The sequence below is a fragment of the Brachypodium distachyon genome, chromosome 3, assembly GCF_000005505.3.
Source record: "Brachypodium distachyon strain Bd21 chromosome 3, Brachypodium_distachyon_v3.0, whole genome shotgun sequence".
Classification (NCBI taxonomy): Eukaryota; Viridiplantae; Streptophyta; class Magnoliopsida; order Poales; family Poaceae; genus Brachypodium; species Brachypodium distachyon.
In genome coordinates this window covers 44,071,531-44,094,521 of record NC_016133.3, presented here as the reverse complement: position 1 = coordinate 44,094,521, position 22,991 = coordinate 44,071,531, and the positions used below count along the sequence as shown (strand labels likewise).

The 22,991-nt window shown below is 45.2% G+C and overlaps 4 protein-coding genes across 6 annotated transcripts; 2 read left to right on the top strand and 2 right to left on the bottom strand.

Annotated features, from left to right (window-relative positions):
• Positions 1-2,013: 2,013 nt before the first annotated feature.
• On the bottom strand, positions 2,014-7,914 carry LOC100836259 (protein HESO1). Its single transcript, XM_010237109.3, has 10 exons — positions 7,760-7,914; positions 7,305-7,336; positions 6,403-6,588; positions 5,775-5,957; positions 4,349-4,533; positions 4,156-4,251; positions 3,922-3,967; positions 3,686-3,792; positions 3,087-3,191; positions 2,014-3,004 (listed from the first exon to the last, which is right to left on the bottom strand). The coding sequence occupies exons 1-10, from the start codon at positions 7,816-7,818 to the stop codon at positions 2,309-2,311; spliced, it is 1,695 nt and encodes a 564-aa protein (XP_010235411.1). The 5' UTR covers positions 7,819-7,914; the 3' UTR covers positions 2,014-2,308.
• Positions 7,915-8,065: 151 nt separating this feature from the next.
• On the top strand, positions 8,066-11,681 carry LOC100835952. 3 transcript variants are annotated; one of them, XM_010237108.3, is made up of 7 exons: positions 8,066-8,227; positions 8,534-8,880; positions 10,237-10,417; positions 10,526-10,748; positions 10,969-11,128; positions 11,215-11,253; positions 11,340-11,681. In XM_010237108.3, exons 2-6 carry the CDS (start codon positions 8,789-8,791, stop codon positions 11,237-11,239), a joined length of 681 nt encoding a protein of 226 aa, XP_010235410.1. In that variant the 5' UTR covers positions 8,066-8,227; positions 8,534-8,788; the 3' UTR covers positions 11,240-11,253; positions 11,340-11,681. The 3 variants fall into 3 exon arrangements, with proteins under 3 accessions (XP_010235410.1, XP_010235409.1, XP_024316965.1); XM_010237107.3 differs by having other exon boundaries at positions 10,969-11,102; positions 11,340-11,668; XM_024461197.1 differs by lacking the exon at positions 8,066-8,227 and having other exon boundaries at positions 8,518-8,880; positions 10,969-11,102; positions 11,340-11,668.
• A 3,557-nt stretch (positions 11,682-15,238) lies between these two features.
• LOC100829216 (dihydroxy-acid dehydratase, chloroplastic) lies at positions 15,239-19,653 on the bottom strand. The gene is made up of 14 exons (XM_014899937.2): positions 19,162-19,653; positions 18,697-18,768; positions 18,296-18,343; positions 18,033-18,187; positions 17,674-17,868; positions 17,489-17,600; positions 17,184-17,253; positions 17,040-17,098; positions 16,837-16,960; positions 16,684-16,754; positions 16,148-16,249; positions 15,971-16,051; positions 15,695-15,853; positions 15,239-15,618 (listed from the first exon to the last, which is right to left on the bottom strand). The coding sequence occupies exons 1-14, from the start codon at positions 19,651-19,653 to the stop codon at positions 15,568-15,570; spliced, it is 1,791 nt and encodes a 596-aa protein (XP_014755423.1). The 3' UTR covers positions 15,239-15,567.
• A 567-nt stretch (positions 19,654-20,220) lies between these two features.
• Positions 20,221-22,934, top strand: LOC100828917 (signal peptide peptidase-like 1). Its single transcript, XM_003574892.4, has 3 exons — positions 20,221-21,264; positions 22,167-22,370; positions 22,542-22,934. The coding sequence occupies exons 1-3, from the start codon at positions 20,443-20,445 to the stop codon at positions 22,656-22,658; spliced, it is 1,143 nt and encodes a 380-aa protein (XP_003574940.1). The 5' UTR covers positions 20,221-20,442; the 3' UTR covers positions 22,659-22,934.
• Positions 22,935-22,991: the final 57 nt, after the last annotated feature.

Below are 22,991 nucleotides of genomic sequence, written 5' to 3'. Positions count from 1 at the left end.
GAAGGGATGGAGCTGCGTATTTATAGGGCAGCTAGCTAGGAGGATGGAGCCATGGAGGACGAATAAGTGCGTTGACAAGCAGCAGCTTGTAGTAATGTGCATGATTAGTAAATTGTTGTTTGACATGTCGGATGACACGTGGATGCGCGCATGCATGCACCTTGACCTGGCCGACTACGTACTTGTTTATTCTTTTCTCCCTGCTGCATATATACAATGGGCATGCATGCACCACGCGCGACGTCAGAAATATATATGCAGAGAGACAGGCGGGGCCAAGAAGGTGCTACGAACTCTCCAACTTGGATCTGCTGATGATTAACAAGGTTTAATTAACCTAGGATTTGTCAATTAATTAATTTGGTCCATGAGAAATGAATGAAAAATAATGAGAGAGGCCATAATGGAAGTGGAGTAATTGGCAAGCTACGTACTGAACGTATATATCACTGTTGATTGGTGAGAAATGAGATACTCTGCATGGATCTCTCCATTGATGAACAAAACCGTGCCATCCTCGTTCCTAAATTCTTGTTGAACTAAAACTCATGAAAAGAATTTAGAAACGGAAGGAGTACTAACTTATACCAAAGCCAATGATTGAAATTAAAGGCTTGGTCTGACGGTTGTTCCATGCTTATCCATCCAAGCTAGTTTGGGTCGTCGAGTTCGCAATTTCGGACAAACATATGTAGAGCCATATCGCATTAAGGGCGAACGGCATATATTGGATCTTTTCAAGGAGACTAATTAGGCAAAAGTGTATTAATTATCGTACGTCCATCCCTGGCACCTAGGGGTGTTTCAAAGATGGATGGACACGAACATATATATTATTCCCCTGTTGAGATTTTGTGTTGGGAGAATCTTAATTTGTATGGATTGATCGACAGGTGTACTTTGCATTTTAGTTCGTGCCAAAGTAAAGGAAGAAAAAGGTCATGGCGTGGCGGTGTCCAGAGAGATCGATGTTTGGCATCAATCTCGATCGATCTGACTTTGATACGGAATGCATGCCTGGACGACATATATGCAGGGTTTGAATTAAAGGATATCAATCAAACGACCGATGATCCATATTTGATACTGTACGTGCTTACGTTTATTAGGCTCCCTCTCTTTTGCTCCCAGCCTAGTGGTATGCATGTACGTACTAAAACATTTGCAAAAATGGTGACCTTTTCCTTAGCAAGAAAAGAAACATCGTCATATATGGATCGAATAATTATAACCAAACCTGTTGAATCTCTATACGTTTTTCAGCACACTAGCACCACGCACCAAATTATATAGACGACCGATCGAATTATAGTCTTAGTCACGGGAGTCCTTGGGAGTCGATCGAGACTGTCCAAGCTAGTGCGCACTACTTACATGTACTCCAGCTCAAGTATGCATGCATGCATGCATGTTTACTTTGCTCGTGTCGATCGTTTTCAACTACAGTAGTAGGAAATATACGTATACGGAGTAGCTTAATCCAAGTTGTAGCTATAGTACAACGTAATTAAGGGCGCCCTAGTAGTAATTTATTATAATATTTCCATGTCCCTTTCGTTGGAAATTAATTAAGCATCGTGTGTTTCCGGCTACGTGAGATGAATCCATCTACGGTAGTAATAACTTGAATCAGTTTTCTTGTCGTCGTCACCTGGCCGGCCCGGCGCCGCCGGCTGGACAAAACCGATCGCCATGCCAATACCATGGGCGGCCGACAGCACCGGTTACTCACTTTGTTTTTTCTTCCTTCTTATCATTTCTAGCTAAGAAGCTAAGCTAGCCGGCACAATAGTATCAAAGAGGCACGCAGATCGATGCTACCGGTCGTCTACTTTGCTGCGGTTTCAGATATTAGGCCAACTGCCAAGAACTATATTAACATTGGGCTAACACAACAATCCTTTTGGCTATGTTTTCATGTAATTTGGCCGCAATAATTACTTGGTGCCGTTGCATTAGCACAGATCCTCCAAATTTCATATGCCAGTCATTCCAAACAAGTACACATGGACAGACAACAGCACTCCACCACTGGTCATCTCAAAAAGTTCATATATCCAAGGTACTATTATACCCATTAACATTTTCAGACAGACATACATCATCCAGCAAAACACCTGAGCAATATCTAAGTCTAGAACAACCTTACAATCTGCCGATTTCGGCTTCCTTTCCAGACCAGAAAAAAGACACAAGCTATTACATCATTTTCCATTCTACAACAGATCAACAAGACACATTTTTGCACATATATCAATTAGCTAACTAGCTACATCCCCCACAATGCGCTATGTGCACCTGTTCAAAGTCATACTCTCCGGTAATTAGGGTTGATGTAAGGCAGCCCGCTGTTGGGGTCGTACGGGATCTGAGGAGCCCCATCGAAACCATAGCCGGGGTGGAACCCGTTGAACGCCTGCTGGCGGGCTTGTAAAGGAGCAAACATATTATGCTGTGCTTGCTGATGCAGCTGAATCCCAGGATTCGGGTGCATGAAGTTGCCATGCTGTGGTTGGCCTACCATATGAGGAGCTGGATGCAGATGCGGCAGTGGCAGTGGCAGTGGCGGCCCGTAAGGAAACCGGGAAGGTGGTGGGGCCGGATGCTGAGGTGGACGCGCAAACTGACTGCGCGGTAGATGCATCTGAGGAGGAGGAGGCATGAACATGGTGGGAGTTGGTAAGCAAGCATCAGTCTGGTCCGCAGCATGGCCAGGTTGTGCAGCGTGCCTCCGTTTCTTCTGCGGCCTCTGACCGTTTCCTGGGTCAAGTCGCGCGTCTCTCTTCCTCTTCGTCTCAACAAGTTTCGGACTGGTTCGACTGACTGGCTTGTCCTCCTTTAGCGCACCAAAAATAAGGATCTTCAGCGTAGGCGCATCAATGTCACCCTTGAAGAAATCAGTCAACTTGCAAACAGTGTCCCTTAGGCATTCACAGATTGTCTGCATCTCCACCTTCCCTACTGATCTGGCAAAATTCTGATTCCGGTCCAAGAAGTCTTCAACCTGCAAATATTGCCGCGCGTAAATAAACAACCCCTCTGTAGAATCTGTCGAGAAGTCACAACCGAATTCATAAGAAACTTACAGCCAAGTTACCGATTCCTCTATCCCAGGTCATCTTTAAGATCCAGGACCCTTCCAGATTGCTGGCACAGAGCCCTTGCTCCCATAAACCTTGTACTGATAGTAGCTGCACCAGAAAAAGGACAGGTGTATCTGTGAGCAGGGGCTGCATGTTGACCATTGGCAAGTCAAGATGAGATCACAATGAAATTACTATGCAAGCTGTGTCACAAGAACAAGCGATTGGGATTTTTGCAAGATGCAGCCACATCGCCAAAAGAAGGAAATAGCTAAAAAAAACTAAGCTGCAAAAAAACTAAGCTGCAAGTTGAACTAGCTATATATCTGATAAAGGAATCGGGTGATACAATCCTGTACTATGAGAAAACGTGACCACTTTACTAAGGAATCAAGTCACTCATTACATATCAGGAATCAGGGAACAATATTCTGAAGGGCAAAACAGGACTATTTCAAAGCTAAACTGGACAGAGCATCTCATTCAAGCAGGGTCAGATCGGTGGAACTATATAGAAAAATATCGTAAAAATACGTGGGCAATTGTGCTTTTGCAGTAGACATCTTCCCCGCATAAATAGAAGCAAATTTTAAATAACTTACTTTACTCATTAATGATACAAAAAGTTCAGCAACAGATTCTTTATTTCTGCTCCCAAACCCCTCAAATAGCGAGACATTCCTCTGAATACTTGCAATGTCTGCGCCGTCTGCAGAAGGGCAAAACCGATCTTGCTCTTTAGTTATGGTTGGATCAGATAATAGCAACATGAACTAGAAGAAGCAGTAGCAAAGAGCCACAGAAGAAAATGGAATGCACTTTAAGAGAGGGAGAATACCTTTCAATAAACGAGAAAACGCAGGTAGTATTGGAGGGCGCCGGGTCTGCAGTCCACATCGTGCAATCAATAAATGCATTCAATTTCTCTTTCTTTGAATCAAAAAGGAAATATAGCATAAACTCCCAGCATGAGCCTCTATGGGAATTCCATACAACAGCGAAATTGATATCCAAACTACTCCTGGTTATAAAGTTCAACATAAAATAGAACCAAATAACAGCCCCACTTTACCTGTAAATGGAAAGCGACTAAAGAGATAATTGCCATCGAGCTCATTGTTCGATCTCTGGGGCAGTTAACATCATGTGACTTAGCCCAGAACTTCATCTGCAGAACAAAAAGAAAAGCAGTTGCCATATCTTTTAGATACATGGCAGTTAGATTCTCCGCCAAATCCAAACATCAAGACAGAAAATTGCAATACCAGATAACAAAGTATCCGAAATCTTTCATCAATCGACGAAACAAGTTTAAATATCATTGATCTTGACATGCCATCTTTGTTTTCAACTGAAATATCACACTCAACCCCAGTTCCCTTATCAGTAACCTTCAGTACAGGAACTATAGCATTTACAACAGGTAAAACCCCATAACAACGACCCCTGCCTGAAATTGACAATATAAGAAAGATAAGAAACAAGGAACACAATACATTAGCAATGAAAGGAGTCTACACTAATCAGTTGATCACACGCCCAACACGTATTGGGCATCAACAATTTGCTGGAATCTATTAAAGCAGTTCTGATGCTATTAAGTTGCAAATGCCATGCAGCATCATACCAAACGGAACTTGTTTAAGATAACCCAATTAAAATTCTTTTAGTTTTGCATATTTATTATGCGGCCTATCTTGCAGTTTATACGGAGAGACAACACAAAGATATGGATAAAAAATGAAGCTTTTTATTTGTTACTTAAAATCAGAATTAATAAATTATGACCCCAGAGATTAGGGGTGTTTCTATACACCCTCCGAAAGACCGAAACCATCTTATCTCAATTTTACCCTCTGAAAACAAAAACTAATATTAGAAATGTACCTCCAATCAATAGTCACGCCCCTAGAGTAGCCATTTGTCAGATTAATTATCTTTAATGAAATCTAATAGTCAGATCACAGAGACAGCTCAGCTGATAGAAACAAACAAAACCAATTTTAGATTCTTTTAACAACATACCTACATTACTCTCACCGGCCCACTTTCCCCTCCACTGCATCCCTCCTATGCTAATCCTCTCCTACAAGTACAACTGACCGAAACAATACAGCTGCTCCCTAGTTGCAGTAGCAGTACCAATTTATTTATTTCCAAACTAAGTTAGAACAGTAATTAAGAATTTCAGGGCAGACTAACTGATGTGTATAACAACTTTGTATGGCATTTATAACATTTTGGCTTTCGCAGAACTAAGCACGAAACTCAGGTTGGCACCAAACTAAGGTTTTGAAAATAATTTTAACATGCACATAAAGGTGTTTCTGTGAAAGTATTTTCTGGAAAAAAAATATAGCAGTGCAGTGTCCATAATGTGCCATACAAATACACAACTGTTGCCTGCACATTTCGGTTGAAGCTAAGTAAAACATGAGTAACATTTTTCATGACCATATCAAAATTGATTCCTACTTAATGTTTTCCAGTGTGGTGGTTCCAGTCTAGCTCTCCCTTGTTCAAATCTAGTAGTTCCAATCGATTGCAGAAAAAGAACAGAAAAACAAAAGATATGGGAGATGAATAATAAATTATGAATGCGTATTTAGCGAGCTTGAATGTTCAATAGAAAAAGAACAGAAAAACAAATGCTATGAGAGATGAAGAAAATCAGCACAAGACAATGATTACTCTGATGCTGACGTAGCACTTTTGCAAACTTCCTAATAACAGAAATCTTTTTGTTGCGATCAAATTCACCATCCCTATCAGCGCTAAAGTTGACAGAGAGGTCAAGGTCACTTTTCGCAGTAAATAGATCCATCGTGAATGACCCAAACGCTTCCACAACTGGAAACCTATTGTTTTTACCACCTGAAAGGAAACATCAATCAAGAAATAGGTCACACCATCATGTAAATTCCAAATATTCAGATGGGAGACCAAGTAAAATGATGTATGGATAGAGTGTCAAATTTTGGAGAACACATGCTGGATAACTGATCAACTATGACTAAGAAGAGGTTGGCTCTGTTGGCCCTATAATTTACAACAAAAATAAACTTTTTATTCTGTAACAATGGATTCCCTAGTAAATCAAGGCATGGGCTATGCATAAATGAGGTACATGGTGAAATTTGCATTATTGATGGGCTGCCTGTGAGCTGACCTAATTGCATATGTGCGTGTGATTAATAAGATAATAGGTGTTCCACAATCATTTGTATAACAACGATCAGGTGTAATAAATTCAAAATTATAGCAGGTTCAATAGCATAACTCCTTGACTTAAATGGTAACAGACAGAAACATCTCTTACCACAAACATCTTTGGCAATTTTGTTGAAGACATCTATCATAATATGCCGTTGCTCATAGTCGACTGGCTTTGGGCGCAACATCGCGTAAATTTCTAGAAGTAGATCTTCTAGGGTTGGAAGCAGAGCAGGATCAATCAAGAAAGCACCCGACTCCAACTCGCAGGTTTCCGCACGCTTGCATAGCGCTGCATGTAATCCAAAATTGAAATCACAGAGTATCATTTCTAATGTACCTTTTTTCTCGAACACACACTTTAATGCGTGTCATTTCGTATAAGACGGAAAGAAATGGCGAATCATGGAGCTTAAGGCCCAATCACAGGTGGCAAATATGGTAATAGACACGCCCCAACTGCGCAGGAATTTCAATGCTCAGTGTGACGACATTTGGGCATTAAAGATAGAGTGAGAGACGTTGCATTAATTTCTACACTTGGAAAGTCTACAGAAACAGAAGCGACAAGAACAAATGGCGACAGAATAACTTGGGAAAAGGAAAATAGGGAAAGACAATAACTACACAACGAACCTACTACTATGGCTCTTTGGCTCCGGCTCCTACGAGATTAAAGGAGCTACTTTAGGGTCTGCCATACTTTGTATGCCTGCATTTCGCCGCCCAATGGAACAAATAGAATTGGCGCTCATGGCCGACCTTCTGACGGGAATTTATAAAAGTAGTGGAAGGAAAGTTCTTTGTCTTGCTGAGACAAGGAAAGGTTCTTTCGAAATACATTGCAGACAGTACAGCTCCATGTAATAATTTGACATGTCACGGACAAAACGAATTAGTTTTCTGCCATGGTCTACTCCAAAAACAGAACATGGAAACGAGCATTGCATAGATTTTTTTTGTTTTGCTTGCTATGCATGGTAGAGCAGCCGGGCAGAAAGACGATACCTTTGGAATCCCATGGACTTGCCAAGCTAGGCCTGCAGGGCACCACAGAAAAGGGAAATCCATGTCATACACTCATAGGACATCGCAAAAAGAGAAAAAATTTGTCTGCCTCATCATAGCTTAAGGCAGCACACTAGCACAGCAGCAATTCCTCAGGTACAAATACAAGCAGTCAAGTTTCTTTTCATCTAACACAGGGTAATCTAAATTCCGCCTAAACCCTGATTCTTCTTTTTTTTTTCAAGAATCTATGCAACAAGCAGAAAATCTGGCTACAATTTAGCGTCGGTTACCAGCAGACAATTTAGTCTAGCGAGTAGTCAAAAACTGAGTAGAACCTAGTCTCAACTACCACAACTTCTTCAGATTCCGCCCGAAAGATTGAAGGAACAGCAACCGAACAGTCTCCAAAGGGGAAGGGAGCAGCGCCGGCCTGAGCGAGCGAGAGGACTGACCTGGGCAGGCGGTCGAGGTCGGGACCGGGAGAGGCCAGAGGCGAAACGGCCGCCGCCATGGACCGGGGCCAGCCGCCGTCAGGGATCGGCGGCAGGACGGATGAGGCAGCCGGCGGCGAGGGTTGCCGGTGGAAGAGGTCAGACAAGACAAGACCGCACGGACCCCCTGTATATAGCCCCACGCCACTGACTGGTGGATCCCAACATTTCGGCCCACTTAGTGGACGGCCAGGTCCAGGCCTGAATTCAGGCCCGTCACGGCCCAAACGGCCCGGTTCATTTCTTCATTAAGGAAGAACGGAAATCAATAGCCGAGGTTCCAATTCCAAACCCTTCTTCCTCCGATTTCATGGCTTCCTCCCCTGGCGGTGGCGGGAGCCCCCGCCGGCACAGCAGTGATCGTGGGGACGGCGGCGGCAGCGGATCCCAAATCACCGCCGACGCCTCCTCCCTCCGCGGGCAGCCGCCGTACGTCGTCCCTCTCTCGTTTTTCACCACCTCCTCCTGCTCTATTCCGGTGGGATGATGGTCTAGGTTGTTCTGTTCATCCATGGGGATTTGGTACCTTGGGTGGGGAGGGAGAACAGGACGTAGACGAACGTGTATTTCATTTCTCGCTGGAAGATTGCGAATTCCCGCTAGCTAGTTAACTGACATAGGAATCCAACGAATTTTCCTTTTTTTTTTCTTCAGTGGGAGCTCTGTAATAATCTTACCATACCACGAAGCTGAGGATGAATTTTTCTTCTGCTAATCGAGCTTGTTCCAATTCAGATGTGAAGAGGAGCTCCATCTTGGAGGCAGTGCTGAGCCTGCATCTGAAGCGAAGACAATGCAAGACCACGGATCTTCGTCCATCGCTGCCGCTTCCTCATCCTCCTCCTCCCCGCCGGTTCCAGAGGCAGTTGCTACTGAAGTGGCCCTGCCGGCATCAAGCCTTCCTTCTACTGGGTCAGTCTTCTGGGCTCGGCGAAGCAGGATTGGGGCTTGAAATTTTTCATCAGGGTCGACATTGAGGGGTCTTTCCATATGTACCCTGACGTGGGTGGGCCATTCCAGAGCTTACAGGAAGCTCAGAGTGTCATCGATGGCCATCTTGAGGACCGCCGGGTTCCGAAAATGTAAAGTTTCTCGACTTCCTTCTTTTCGAGGATCTCCAGTGCTTCCGTGTTTTAGGCCGCGAAGGATAATCCGAGTTTTTACAGCATCAAGCGGAAAATAGTTCATTTACAATAATGATGGCAAGCTGATAATGTATATCAACCTACAATAATTCAAAGTTAGTGAATCATGCTTATTTTTGTAACTGCAATTGTCATAGAGGTTGAATTAGTGCATACATCAAAAGCATATCCAAAAACTAACTAAGTACATGTCGATGCTATGCTACCACAGTTTGTATGTAGGTATGTTATTATCTGGAATTTAATTTGCTAAATTGGTTGCCTTTTAGCCAGTCACACACGTCCAGCTCTGTTTCTAGCAGTGGCGGAGCCAGGAACGGAACAAGCGGGGTGCTAACTGCTAACCATAGGACATGTGAGAAATTTTTATCAGAATGTGTATATTATAGCTCACACAAACACACATAGTTTAATAGAGAACTACAGACAGACAAACGGCACAAAATTAATCTAGAGAAATACCATGCCATATTTCTCTATCCTAGCAAATTATAATCACACCGAAGCAACTTAATTGGAATTAAATATTCAGTACACATACGTAGGTCATGGAAAGAAATAGATTAGAAATTTAGACACCTCATACTGGCCGGAACGCTGCTGCGGGGCTCGGTCGCTCGGATGGAGAATTGGGGAGTAGGTTTTTTTGGGATTTTTTGGATGGGAATAGGCCGGGGGAGAGTCGGAGAGACGGTCAGATGGAGCCCTGGATGGACCAGACGAAGAGGCAAGACTATCTGCCGCCAGCGACGTGAGAGGAAGATGAAGAGTTCCATCGATTGGACGCGCGGTTCCTGGTTGATCGGTTGATCCAGAAGCCTCGGTGAGTCGGTGCTTCCATGGGCCAGTGGTGCTAATAGGCTAACTAATATTGATGTTGCGCTTATTTTTCGGTACCTGTTCGTTTCCACAATTTTGCTGGGCCGGTGCTACAGCCCGGGTAGCACCAGGCGTGGATCCACCCCTGGTTTCTAGTGTACTAACAGTGGTGTTAGCCTGAACAATAACTTCCCTTAACCAGTCAAAACAGTGTGGTAAGTGCTACTGTACTGAGTTGGGGATGTGAAAATGAAAGGAGTAATACCTTAAAATTGACACCTTGTAGTATAGGCATGTAAGCAGTTCAGTTTGATCATATTTTGGTCCACCACACAGCTATGTTAGATAACTCAGGAACCATTTGATCCCTATTCAACAAACTTTCATACAAGCTAGTTTCCCTTAACCAATGTCGGTCTGATAACTGTACTACTTTGTATTGCAAACCATATGTAATGATCTGATCTGAACTAGGTGCATGAAACAAGCTAAGGTTTCTCAAGTGGAAATGGCTATACGAACATGTCTTTACTTTCCTGATGGCACAAGGAAGAGGTGTTCAAAATCAGCTGCAACTGAGAAAAGCCGTGATGAAAAGCGCCGATTTGTTCAAGCTTTAGTTGACAATCATAACAATGACCACAATCTCTTTGGGGTTTGTTCTCTCTTCCTCCTCCCCTGTCACTCTTTGTCCTGCTACCAGGGTTGTGTTATGTCTTATTCATGTGACAACTACCGATCAGCTCCATGCTTCTTATTTTAGGATACTGTGTATGAACTCAAAGATGTTCTGCAGTACTATGCAATTTGTGAGAACCATAGGGTGTACTATCATTTCAATTTCACTGCAAAGACTAAAGGAGCTGATGACTTTGACCGTGGCACCGACAACCTATTCTTCGCTGAAGTGAAAAATATGCGACAAGGAGAAGAACATGAAGAATTACTTGTCACCTGTTTCTGCATGGTTAAGCCTATTGATAATGGTATTTGTACTCTTATCTTAGACTAAGTATTGTTAATATATAGCTTGTCACACTAACTTGAACTTTTTTGTTAGACATAGGTAAATGTGTTTCTAGCTCTAGTATGTGATCTTTACATATAGACATGTTTGTCTGCCCCTCTCTTGTCTTATTCGTCATTGAACATTTTCAACATCTCAAATTGATTGGTTGTTATGTTGTTATTATGTTTTTGTTAAAGGTCACTGCTATGGTTGTAAAAACCATGGCCGTGTTAATATGAAGCACCCCAACGAAGTTAATGCATTTACTGGTGGTCACTTGGATATTTGTATGCCGATGACGCTTAAGACAGAGTGGAGCGATGAAGAAGGTGTATGTGATTTATTTCGTGCAGAGCTGTTAGCATTCTTCTTGCCCTGGTTTTTCTTGGAACCTCTATTGTCTTGTTGCTAATGTGCATGTGTTTGTTGCTCGCCGTTTCCAGGAGGAAGCCGAGGAGGCTAGGATAAGGCACATGTACAAGGTAATTAATTGCATATCTTGTGCTGGTAACATGATATTTGGTACTTGATGGGTTCTAATTCCTTGCTTGTGTATTATCTTCTTTAGGGTCATAGACGTTTGAGGAAGAAACTCAGAGAGCTCCCTCCGGATGTGAAACGGAGGTGTTTGACGATTACGAAGAGCACCCGAGTGGAAGATTAGGAAGGGGTTCTAGAGTGAAAACATGTACCTATTTATAACAAGCTACTCGTGGAGGACAACTTTCTGCTTTCCATATATGTAGCTGATGTTTCTATATGTTTGGTCTCAAATACCATTTATCAGAAGTTGTGAAGGAAGTGAGCATCATTAGAACACATATCCTGACTGTACATGCATGGAACACATATCCTGACTGAAGGAAGTTGCTGTTTGCATCTTCGGCCCCAAAACTATTCGAGGTTTAAATCTGTGCGTGCAGTTATGAACTCTTTCCAAAGCCTAGTGATGAATGAAACTAATTAAGCATAATGCTTCGATGCATGGCAAAGGAACAAAACCAAATTGGACCTTAATTAACTATATTGTTGTAATCATTGGACTGTTTATTTGAAAATTAATGGCCATGACAACCCTGAGTGATTAGCGACGGAAACTTGGAAAGCCAACAGATGATAGCAGACAACTGACACTGATGTGAGATGCGTAGCAACAGAGATGAGTTAATTGGTTCCAGCCACGGAGCTACAGTACTTAATTAGGAATAAAACCGAAAACATAAAGCTCTGCAGTACGTTTAGACTAGCCGCCAGCCATCGATCGAAGTACGTGCATCAACTTTGCTCTACTCGTCAAGGAGTCTGGAGGAGCTCGGGGCCGCGGAGGAGGAGCTTGTCGGACCGCCGGCGGATGAGCTGCTCGGGGCCGTGGACGAGGAAGCCGGACCGCTCGCGACGACAGCCGAGCCATCATCGAAGAAGCTCTGGGCAGTAGAGGGGCTGGAGGATGATCCGCCGTTGAACGAGTTGTTGTGAGTGGCAGATGGGCTCAGAGACAAGGCCGAGCCGTCGCTGAAGAAGCTCTGGGCGTCAGAGGGGCTGAAGAACAAGGGTGAGAACCTAGATCCGTCGTCATCGAACAAAAGCATCCGGGGAGCGGCAGAGGATGAGGTCGAGCCGACTTCGAAGACTCTCTGGGAGTGAGTGGTGCCATGATCATCAGAGAAGCTCGGGGCGGTGGAGGAGCTTGAGCCGCCGCCGGTGTCGAAGAAGAAGCCGTGGTCGTGGGCGGCGCCGGAGCCGGAGGAGCTCGAGCCGACATGGAAGAATCTCGGGGGCACGGCAGAGGAGCTAGGGAGGTCTTGATGATCAGGAGGAGTCGCCGTGAGCGTGTAGAACCGATCATCGTAGACAGAGTTAAAGTAGACCCTGGCAAGACCATCTTCCCCAAAACCATTGCCATGGCTGTTGGCCATGACCAAGTACTCCCTCCCCTGCCGAAAACCGTAGACGATGAATGACACAGCATGTGTATACGTCTCATCTTCCTCGACCTGGCCTCCTGGCTTCCGGAGATAGTAGTCATAGATCTCCCCCGGCGGAAGCCGGCGGAACCTTTCGTTGGCCCGGATCATTCCGATCACCGACCTCCCCTCCGAGATCAGCTGAGCAACCTCCGCGAAGCTCACTCCGTTCACGTTCCGGTGCACTCTGTAGCTGGAAATTTGCAGCCGGCGTTCGCCCTCCCAGGTGGCTGACCGGGCAAGAACGCCGCTGCGCCGGAAGAGTCGAAGCCCGGTGGCCTCTCGGTGGTAGGAGGGGAAGGTACCCAGTGGCGCCGCTGATTGGTCGGCCAGGTTCATGCCGATCTCCCTCTCGTAGTCGGCGGCGAAGGCGTCGGCGTTGAAGGTGATGCATGTCGGTCGTGGGATCCCTCCTCCTCATCTCCATCTCGGCGGCGAAGGTGATTGCGTGGAATACACATGTGTCCCCCTCTTGGTGATGGATTGGAGGCCTGCCGTCTTGGACACCCAATAAGAACTCGTAATCATCACCATCGTCAGCATTGTCCTCCTCCTCCTCACTGCTGCCGGTGCCGCTGCCACCGTCGTTGTCGTCGTTGCCGAAGAGGAGAAAGTGGAAATCTTCTTCCTCGGCATATTCTTCGTCGGCCATCGTCCTGCATGCATGTGTGTCAGTTGTCGGTTAATGAATTAATACACAGATAGTTCGATACTTAGATTGACAAGGCGTGTGTTTAATTCAACTCCACGCATGCACATGACAAGGTAACCTAACTGATCAAGTGATCAAATCAAGCTATGAGATCAAAGCAATATGAACAAGAGTCGGCACGCCGGCCGGCCGGGGGATAGGGAACACGGACAGAACAATGAAAGGTGGCACATTGTTCCCGCCGGCGAGCCACTGTAGCACAACCACTGTCGCCCGGTGAGCACAGGTAACTTACGGCTTACGGGGTCATCGACACATGTAAAACAACCAAAAGGCAGCACATTTCCTTCGCCGGCGTGCTGCCTCTGCTCCCGCCGGCCGCGCCATCGCAAGCGCAAAGAACAACGGAGAATAGAGCAGATCAATAAAAAAAAAAGCGGCAGCTTTCTTGCTCGCAAGCTACATCAGTCACGGATCCATGGCTTCCCGCGCAATCGATCATCTGGGGTCGTCAACACAGATAAAATCCAAGGAGACACATTTCCTTGGCCGGCTATCCATGGCTGCTTGCTCCCGCCGCCGCGCCGTCCGGTGAGCAGAACGAGGGGAATGCGGCGCCTTTCTTCCACGCTATATGGATAGACGAACCATGGCATGCGGTTCGCACAAGGATCGGTCGGACGGTGTGCAGAGCGGCCGGGCGCGAGAGAGATGAACGGAGACGGAGAAGAAGACGGCGCCTCATGGTCTCAGATTAGAGATGGAAAACTGGGAGATGGAGAAAGAGGAGATCATCGAGGGAGAGGAGAGACGGAGGACTGAAGGACACGACATTAATTACCGGAGTTAAGCCGGGAGCCCGGAGCAGATGGCGGCGACGGCGACGGCCGAGGGTTTCTTCCTGGCTTGCGCGATGGAGCAGCGAGTGCACTGGTTGGTCACTTGGTCTGGTCGGGGGCTCGGGGCACGGGAGACTGATTGATTGTGTTTCATGAGCACCCCTAACAAAATGGAGTATTCGCATCCAAGTCCAATCCCGCACACACTGACTGAATAACTGAATTCGTGGTTCACCCTCCAGAAATTTATTATTCACTAGTACTCCAACCTAATCGCAACCAATGCCCCTCCGCCTCGAATTAAACCAGGCCAGGCTCCTCTGTGCAAAAGATTCAAGAGTTTCAGTACCTGTAGACTGCTCCAAATATATGCGAGAAATTCAGAACCTGTTGTAGCAAATGCTTCAACATGCATGTTTCCCTTGCTTGTTTGTACAATCACTGAGAATGCAGTTGAGATTACATCTTAGTTGTGAATCTGCTTTGCTAGGGTTGTGATTACTGATTAGTATCATGCTTTTGTTTGGAAACAGTTCCTGACTGCATAATGAGATGCGAACTTTTGGATAAATCCAATAAAGAAACATCAATTTTGAATAAATCCTGTAAAGAAACAGATTATGCAAATATTGTCAGTTGCATACATCTACATGTTTGCTTTTGGAATTTTGTCTCTCGGTCGTCCGTCCTATGGAGTTTAACGATACGGTGAACCACAGAATCATCACAACAGAAACATTGTCAGTTGAATGCGTCTACATGTTATTAATCTTATCAGTGTGTAACCTTTCACCATCAATATAGTCTCTCGGTCGTCCATCGTACGGTGGACAGATCAAATCAACGGTGCTCGATCGGCCGGCCGGGCGTCTGGGCTAAAGTGCTCGCTCGACCTCCAAAATACGTCTCGAAAGTATGCGTCTCTGCCTTGAAAGCGCATTTTGTGAGGATATCTTTCTGCAACCCAGCTGCATGCTTTGCTTGCAGATGAATTACGTCACTTTCCATTCCATCATTGAAAAACTAAACCACAATAAAGCAGCTCACATGAATGAAATTTGAGAATTGATATGATACATCCCAACAACACGGATTACAGAGAAACTCTACGCTGCTGTCTAATTCAATTCTCTCCAACACAATGCAAACACTAAGACTAGATTATTACTCTCACCACTTCAATCTTCAACCCCCTCCCTTTGCCATACATAGCTTTTAAGCCACTGGAAATCCACCTTGGCAATCTTATTCTCCCGCCCCACGCTCGCTACCATTACAAAAAGAAACACAAGGATGTTCATCGATGAATCGACCAATGGAGACTTCGCTCAACCTGCCACCCTACTCATCGGTGACACATCCACTCGAGGCCGGAGACACAAGCTTTATGTACTGCCAGAATGAAAGGGGAATGAGTAGATTGTTCAGACTGTCAGGAATGTTTGTTTACAGGTGGGTGGTGTGGTACCTTCCAAAGCGCTCCACCGGTGACCTTGTGTGGCGGCGGGCTCCATTGCCTCCGCCTTTCCTCCAGCTGGTGTTGTGTCAGGTCAACGTCGATTACTTTCTTGACAACGTCGATCGTGATTGTATCGCCGTTCTGGACAAGACCAATGGGGCCTCCTTCCTGCAGAAGCAGTTTTACTTTGTGAATTATTAGAAGCAGAAATATATTTCCAGCGACTATTTTTGGCATTCCCCTAGATTAGTCTTATGGCCAATGGAGAGTACCATAACACAGTACCTGTGCTTCAGGACATATGTGGCCTACAACAAATCCATGTGATCCTCCAGAAAATCTACCATCGGTCAGCAGGGCACATTCCTACAATGACAGTTATAAACTTCAAACGATGGATAAAGCATGTCACTAACTCCAGTGATCTTATTTTATACAATTACTAAGAGCAGACAGTATTACCTTCCCAAGACCAGCACCCATGATAGCACTTGTTGGAGTCAGCATTTCAGGCATCCCCGGCCCTCCTTTTGGTCCTTCTCCTCGAATTACTACAACCTTCCCCTGTTATGATAATCATGGCAATATGATAGTTCATAAGAAAACATTCAAGATTTGCCCTGGTGTACTAGTAAGATCCATTATTAATCTGCCGAAAAAGTAAAAACTGGCATAACCAAATAAATTAGACGATTTAATGCATTGGAATGGAAAAAAAAACAGGCAGGCTAAACACAAGAAACTTCCAATGGCACTGACAAATTTTAAAATTGAAGTTGCCTCACAAGATGTCTACTTTCATCAGAGCATGGAGTAGATACTTCTTGTGTATACACAAAAACTTGCTTTACAGTTTTATGTTTTTGTTCAGTGCCATGACTTGTACTTCGAGCACAAGATCGGATATTGAATATTCAAATCTAGATTCTCAGTTGCAAAAAGGGTCACAAACCATGTCTTCTAAATTATGAGCTTAGAACTCTAATTGCACAAATTACCTTGAAATTTGATGGGTTTTCTGATATAGCTGTAATCATCGATTCTTCGCCTTCAAAAACTAGTGCAGGGCCTGTAATTTGATAAGTAAAAATTAAAAGCTGCCCATTACATAAAGGCTTCCAAGGATTGAAAATGGAAGGAGCAAAAAATACCTGAGAAAAACAATCCCTCTTTGCCAGTTATTTTTGCTACAGAACCATCAGGTGCAAGGTTGCCATAAAGTATTTGTAAATGGCCAGTCGATTTGATAGGATTGTCTAGTGGTCGTATTATTTGCTGAGTGCCAATTAACATGTGTAAACATGAGTATTTGGAGGAGTTAGAGAAGGCTGAAGAACTCAGAATAAAGCTTTACCTGTCCTTCAGATAAAGGTGGGAATATTTTAGCATTCTCGCCCAGGGTTTTCCCAGTGACTGAAGGGCAATAAGAAACAGCAATTATTACCTAATAAAATGGAGTTCCTACACTACCTGACAAATGATCATTGGCAGCACTCACCAGTCATACAATCCCCATCAAGAAGACCTTGCTCCAAAAGATAATGAATTACTGCAGGTATTCCACCAATCTACAATATCAGTACAAACATAAATTATTTGCATGGTTACGTATGAACATGACTCCAACAAGTGTGTATAACAAAAAAGAAAACTAATCTTATATTTTAGACATTTAGTGATTAGTCCTAGCATCCGATTTCCGCGATTTGCTGGTTTAAGCCCTTAAATTTTAAACTGGTTGAATGTAAGGTCAAACCAGAACATAACGAAATCAAGTATAGCACTAAGCCACTAAGTACTTACCTTATGCAAATCCTCCATGACATATTTACCGCTAGGCTTAAGGTCTGCAAGGAAAGGAACTTGGTCGCTGACCTTCTGAAAATCATCAAGAGTTAATTGCAAACCTACGGACCTGAAAGGAGGAGGCAATGAGCATTTATATCTATCTAAAGCAACTAAGCATGGACAAGAAGATGATAACCTACCGGGCAATAGCAATCAAATGTAGCACAGCATTAGTAGACCCACCAAGTGCCATGATAATAACCATGGCATTGCGCAGTGACTTGTCAGTTATAATGTCTCTAGGCCTCAAATCCATCTTTAACAATTCTAAGAGATACTTCCCAGCAAGACGGCATTCATCTAGCTTTAATGGGTCTTCAGCAGGGGTTGAAGAACTTCCATAAATAAAAAAGAGCAGAAAAGGTAATGGTTTTAGTCAATCCATGCAGTTGAAGTGAGATGATTTAAGAGGATGGACACGTATTGCCTAGAAGCAACAAGAAGTTTTCTTCTGCAAAAAAAAAAAAAGCAACAAGAAGTTCAAAGACATTATCTGCACCTGTATGGAAGGCTCATGCCCATTGTCTCAATAGCGGATGCCATCGTGTTTGCTGTGTACATACCACCACATGCGCCAGCCCCTGGGCATGAGTTGCGGAGCACATTCTTTCTTTCCTCATCGCTAATTGATCCACTAACAAATTCTCCATAGGCCTGCATATTATATCAATATAAGTAAATCTAAGGTATAAATTGCTGCATAAGCAGCTACATGTAAATAAGAAGCAGAGTTTATGATCAATTCAAAGGTGATACACTTGCCTGGAAAGCTGATACTATGTCATATGAATTGCCCTGAAAGTGTCCAGGCTGCATTAACGAATCAGAAAATTATCAGGAACACGTAAAAAGTAAAAACAATACTGAACACGTAAAAAGTAAAAACAATACTGAACTGACACATATTAACAGATTATGTAACTGGTTAACAACTCCAAACCCACAATTAAATTTAACAAGTCATTCATTCATTTACATTGAACTGCAGCATAAATAGCTTCATATTTAATTGCCTCTTATGCTCATAACTAACTACAAGTCCGAGAAACAGCATGATTACATCTGAGTCACATCGTCAAACTAAGCAACATTTACTGGACTAAAGAGCATTCCTGCGTCAGTAGTCAGTACATTTAACAGCGAGAAAACAGGTGTAACATTACCTTAATAGTTCCACCATAAACCATGATACTTGGTCGATTAAGCCGCCCCATTGCCATTATTGTACCTGGCATCTGCAATGCAATGGAACACCAAACTCTAACCTTATAAACAATCCAAGTGTGCATAGTAATCTTATCTAAGTGCAAAAGGTAAAGAAATTACAGTACTAGAACGCAGCAAAACCTGAGTATTTTCTTATCCCTAAACAAAAACCAAGATAAATTTCATAACTGCTTTTAAGCACCAAAGAGGCCAAACAGTCATATCTTTGGCCACTCTCAAGGCAGGTGGGGGGGCTGGGGGCAATGCACCAACTCCAGAGCAAAATCCTGATAATGTAGTCTACTTCTTCAGCAAAGACTGTGCTTGTATCACATCTATGAGCAGAAGCAGTAGGATGTGCTGGCAGAATAGAAGAAAGTCCCAGCTAAGATAGAGCAAAGATGGGAGCAGAGCTCACATACATTCTTGTCGCACCCGGGGATAGAGATGTTGGCGTCGTAGTGCTGCGCGCCCATGACGGTCTCGATGCTGTCGGCGATGAGGTCGCGTGACTGGAGGCTGTAGCACATGCCCCTGGTGCCCATGGAGATGGCGTCGCTGACCCCGACGGTGTTGAAGCGGAAGGCGACCATGCCGGCGTCGCGGACCCCGTCGCGGACGGCCTCGGCGAGGCGGAGCAGGTGCATGTTGCAGGTGTTGCCCTCGTACCACACCGAGGACACCCCGACCTGCGGCTTCCGGAGGTCCGCGTCCGTCAGCCCCACCCCGTACAGCACCGCCTGCGACGCCCCCTGCGACGCCGGCTCCGTGATGCGCGCGCTGTACTTGTTCAGCTTCGGCTCCTCGGCCACGGCCGCGCGCACGCGCGTGGCCAGGCGGCGGGGGCGGCCGGAGCTGTGGGTACCGGCGGCTGCTGCCGAGGGGGAGGGGGAGGTGAGCGCGAGGGACTGCATGACGGCGGCGGCGGCGGCGAGGTTTGGGGCGGGGGTTTAGGGTTTTGGGGGAAGGAGATGGATGGGGACAAGTGGACGGCGGCGTGCGGCGGGAGGAGGAAGACGACGCGCGCCTCGCCTCGGTTGGATTATTTTTCAGTTACTGCTTCTGTGCTGATTTTTTACTGTATAACTTTCGTTTCAAAGAACCAAAGGGTGTTTACAAAAAGATGGAACTTTCTTTCGATCCTTCGCATCAGTCTAACAATTTTTTAGAATTAGACCGTGTTATTTGATCGAGTGACTTCTGCATCACCAGTAACTGAATATCAGGTGAAACTAAATCTACACATGGGTTAAATTTCCTTGTCCAACTACTCATGTAATGTAACTGCATTTTGCAAATCTTCTTGTATGTATATAGTTGGTCGACCTTTATCTACTTTATCGATTGATTATCCATGTTAAACTTACTTGTTATTCTTGTTGATTCAATTTCTGGTACGATTCAACAAAAATCCCTATTTTTTGTTGAATCGTGTAGAAAAGATTTAGTTAGGCAGGAAAGGGGGATTAATTCAGATAGTACAGTATACGAGCTTAGCACAGTATCATCCGTCCCCTGCCTTCCCCACTTCCTCTTCCCCAACCCGACCCGGCCGGAGCGGGCGGCTCTAGACCCGGCCGCCGTCCCCTCCCTTAGAGCTTCCGCCGTCCTCTTACGCGCGACGCCGCCGCCCTTCCATCCTCATCGCCGTCCCGGCGTCTCCGACCGACGGCACACCGCCATCTAGATCCGCGGCGGCGGGAATGGAGTCCCTGTGGAAGCTGACCTACCTGCTGGAACCAGCCTCCCTAGCCCTCGTCGCGACGGCGGTCTCCGTCGCCTACGCGTCGGCGTCGCGGGCGCTGGACCACGGCAAGGAGATGGAGCGGAACCTGGGCTTCTCCGAGTCCTCCATCACGCTGGACCGCTCCCAGGCGCTCATGATCCCGCTGGCCAGCTCCTGCAGCCTGCTCCTCATGTTCTACCTCTTCGCCTCCGTCTCCCACCTCGTCGCCGCCTTCGCCGCCGCCGCCGCCGCCACCGCCCTCTTCTTCTGCCTCTCCCCTTGCCTCCCCCGCGCCCGCTCGCTCCTCCGCCTCCCGGACCCCTTCCTGCCCTCCTCCTCCTCCAGGCTCTTCTGCTGCTCCTCATCCAAGCCCTTCACCCGGCTCCAAGGGCTGCTGCTGCTCTTCTGCGTCGGCACCGTCGCGGCGTGGCTCGTCACCGGCCACTGGGTCCTCAACAACGCGCTCGGCATCGCCATCTGCGTCGCCTTCGTCAGCCATGTCAGGCTGCCCAACATCAAGATCTGCGCCTTGCTCCTCGCCTGCCTCTTCGTGTATGACGTCTTCTGGGTCTTCTTCTCCGAGAGGTTCTTCGGGGCCAACGTCATGGTCTCCGTCGCCACGCAGAAGGCGTCTAACCCGGTGCACACCGTCGCCGACAAGCTCAGCCTGCCCGGGCTGCAGATGATCACCAAGAAGATTGAGCTCCCGGTGAAACTTGTCTTCCCTAGGGATTTGTTGGGTGGGATTGTGCCTGGAAGCACTCCTGGGGACTACATGATGCTTGGCCTTGGAGACATGGTGAGTTACATGATGCAATCTCCTGTTCATGCTTCTATCCTGCTTAAAAATAAATATGTTTTCTCTTATACTCATGCTTTAATCGTGCTTAAAAATAAATACTCTTGGCGACTGTACTTCCAAGGTCGCAGAACATGTGCTGTGCTACTGTTTGTCTGTCTTGCTTCAATGTGCAATCTCAGATAAGTGTTCCAGAATAAGTGAATTGCCGAGACACATATACACTGTTGGTTATGTACACTTTGTTTCGCCTGATGGAGTCATGAAACTGACAATGTAGGGATGCGATGACGAATCACTCCTGAATGTAATACTATGGAACCATATAGAATTTAAAATTTTCTTCAGTGCAAACTTGAGTCTAGCTCTCTGTTTTTTGGCTTGTCTCTGATCAAGGCAGCAATCACTATATAGGCACCCCTGAATGTAATGCGTGCACTGTACAAATTCTATAACTTGCTGTCAAAATCTTCTTTTTTACCTAAATGTTCGATTGTTCTGCTTCTAGTCTTGTATCAGAGTGTTGCTGATGTTATGTGATTAGCAAACTGTGTCTGATAAAACAGTTTTGGTAGCCTAGCAATGTCTTGAAAGCACATTACTACCATCCAATACAGTTGATGTATTACATCGCTGTAGGTTGCATCATCATATGGTTAATTGTATTATATGCATTATATACGTGGTTATTTATTGATTAATTTGCATATTCATCTTCACATGAATCTGCATGATTCAAGTCTCAGATACCCTTGCTGTGCGAACACATCAGCATATTGAGTTCCTTTCTGAATGTCTGCATTAGTGATCAACTTTTTCCCATGTTTTTTATGATCTTGTACAACAACTTGTCGCAGTTTAGATTTACTCAATTCTATGTTTGGTTTCTGTGACATTTGCAGGCCATTCCAGGGATGCTCCTAGCTCTTGTTCTTTCTTTCGATCACCGGAAGAGCAAAGAAGCAGTTGCTCCATCAGACTCGTCTCCCTCCCCAAAGCGGCGGAAATACGTATGGTATGCGCTAACAGGTTATGGCGTTGGCTTGGTAACTGCATTGGCAGCTGGAATCTTGTCTCAGTCTGCCCAACCTGCGCTACTCTACCTGGTAGGTGTTGCCTGGTGATGCAGTATCATTTCCATTATCGTACCGAGTTATGCTTCCCTGGCTTGGCCGTAAGAATGGACAAGTAGCAAAGCGCCGTTTCAGCGTCAGCAAAACTGCAGCATAATTTATGTGGTATTCATGACATTTTTCTAATGGAACCTGTGACTTCAGGTGCCGTCGACGCTGGGGCCCGTCATGTACCTGTCATGGTTGAGGAACGATCTGTGGGAGCTGTGGGAAGGATCAGGCGAGATACTGAACGAAAAAGCTCATCTGTTGGAGGTCTGAGATCCAGCATGGCCATAAAAATGTCTCAAGCCTTCTGTGATGTAATCTAACTAAAAGAATCTGTTGCCGGTCGTTAATACTACAGGAGGATTATTTATAAATATAGATTGGTCTAATATTGTAAGCATTGACCATGTTGTTCTCGCAAGAGGAAACAATATGTAGTTATGATATTCAGTAGACTTTCTCAAATATCAATCCCCTGTGCTTGAATGGTGAAGCTGTTTGCAATGCCAAATGGCGCAATGAAAGAGTTGCTCGCTTTATTGCTTGTTATTAAGCCTCTTGTCGTTTTTTCTATTACTCATGAGCTTATATTGGAGGTTAGGATTT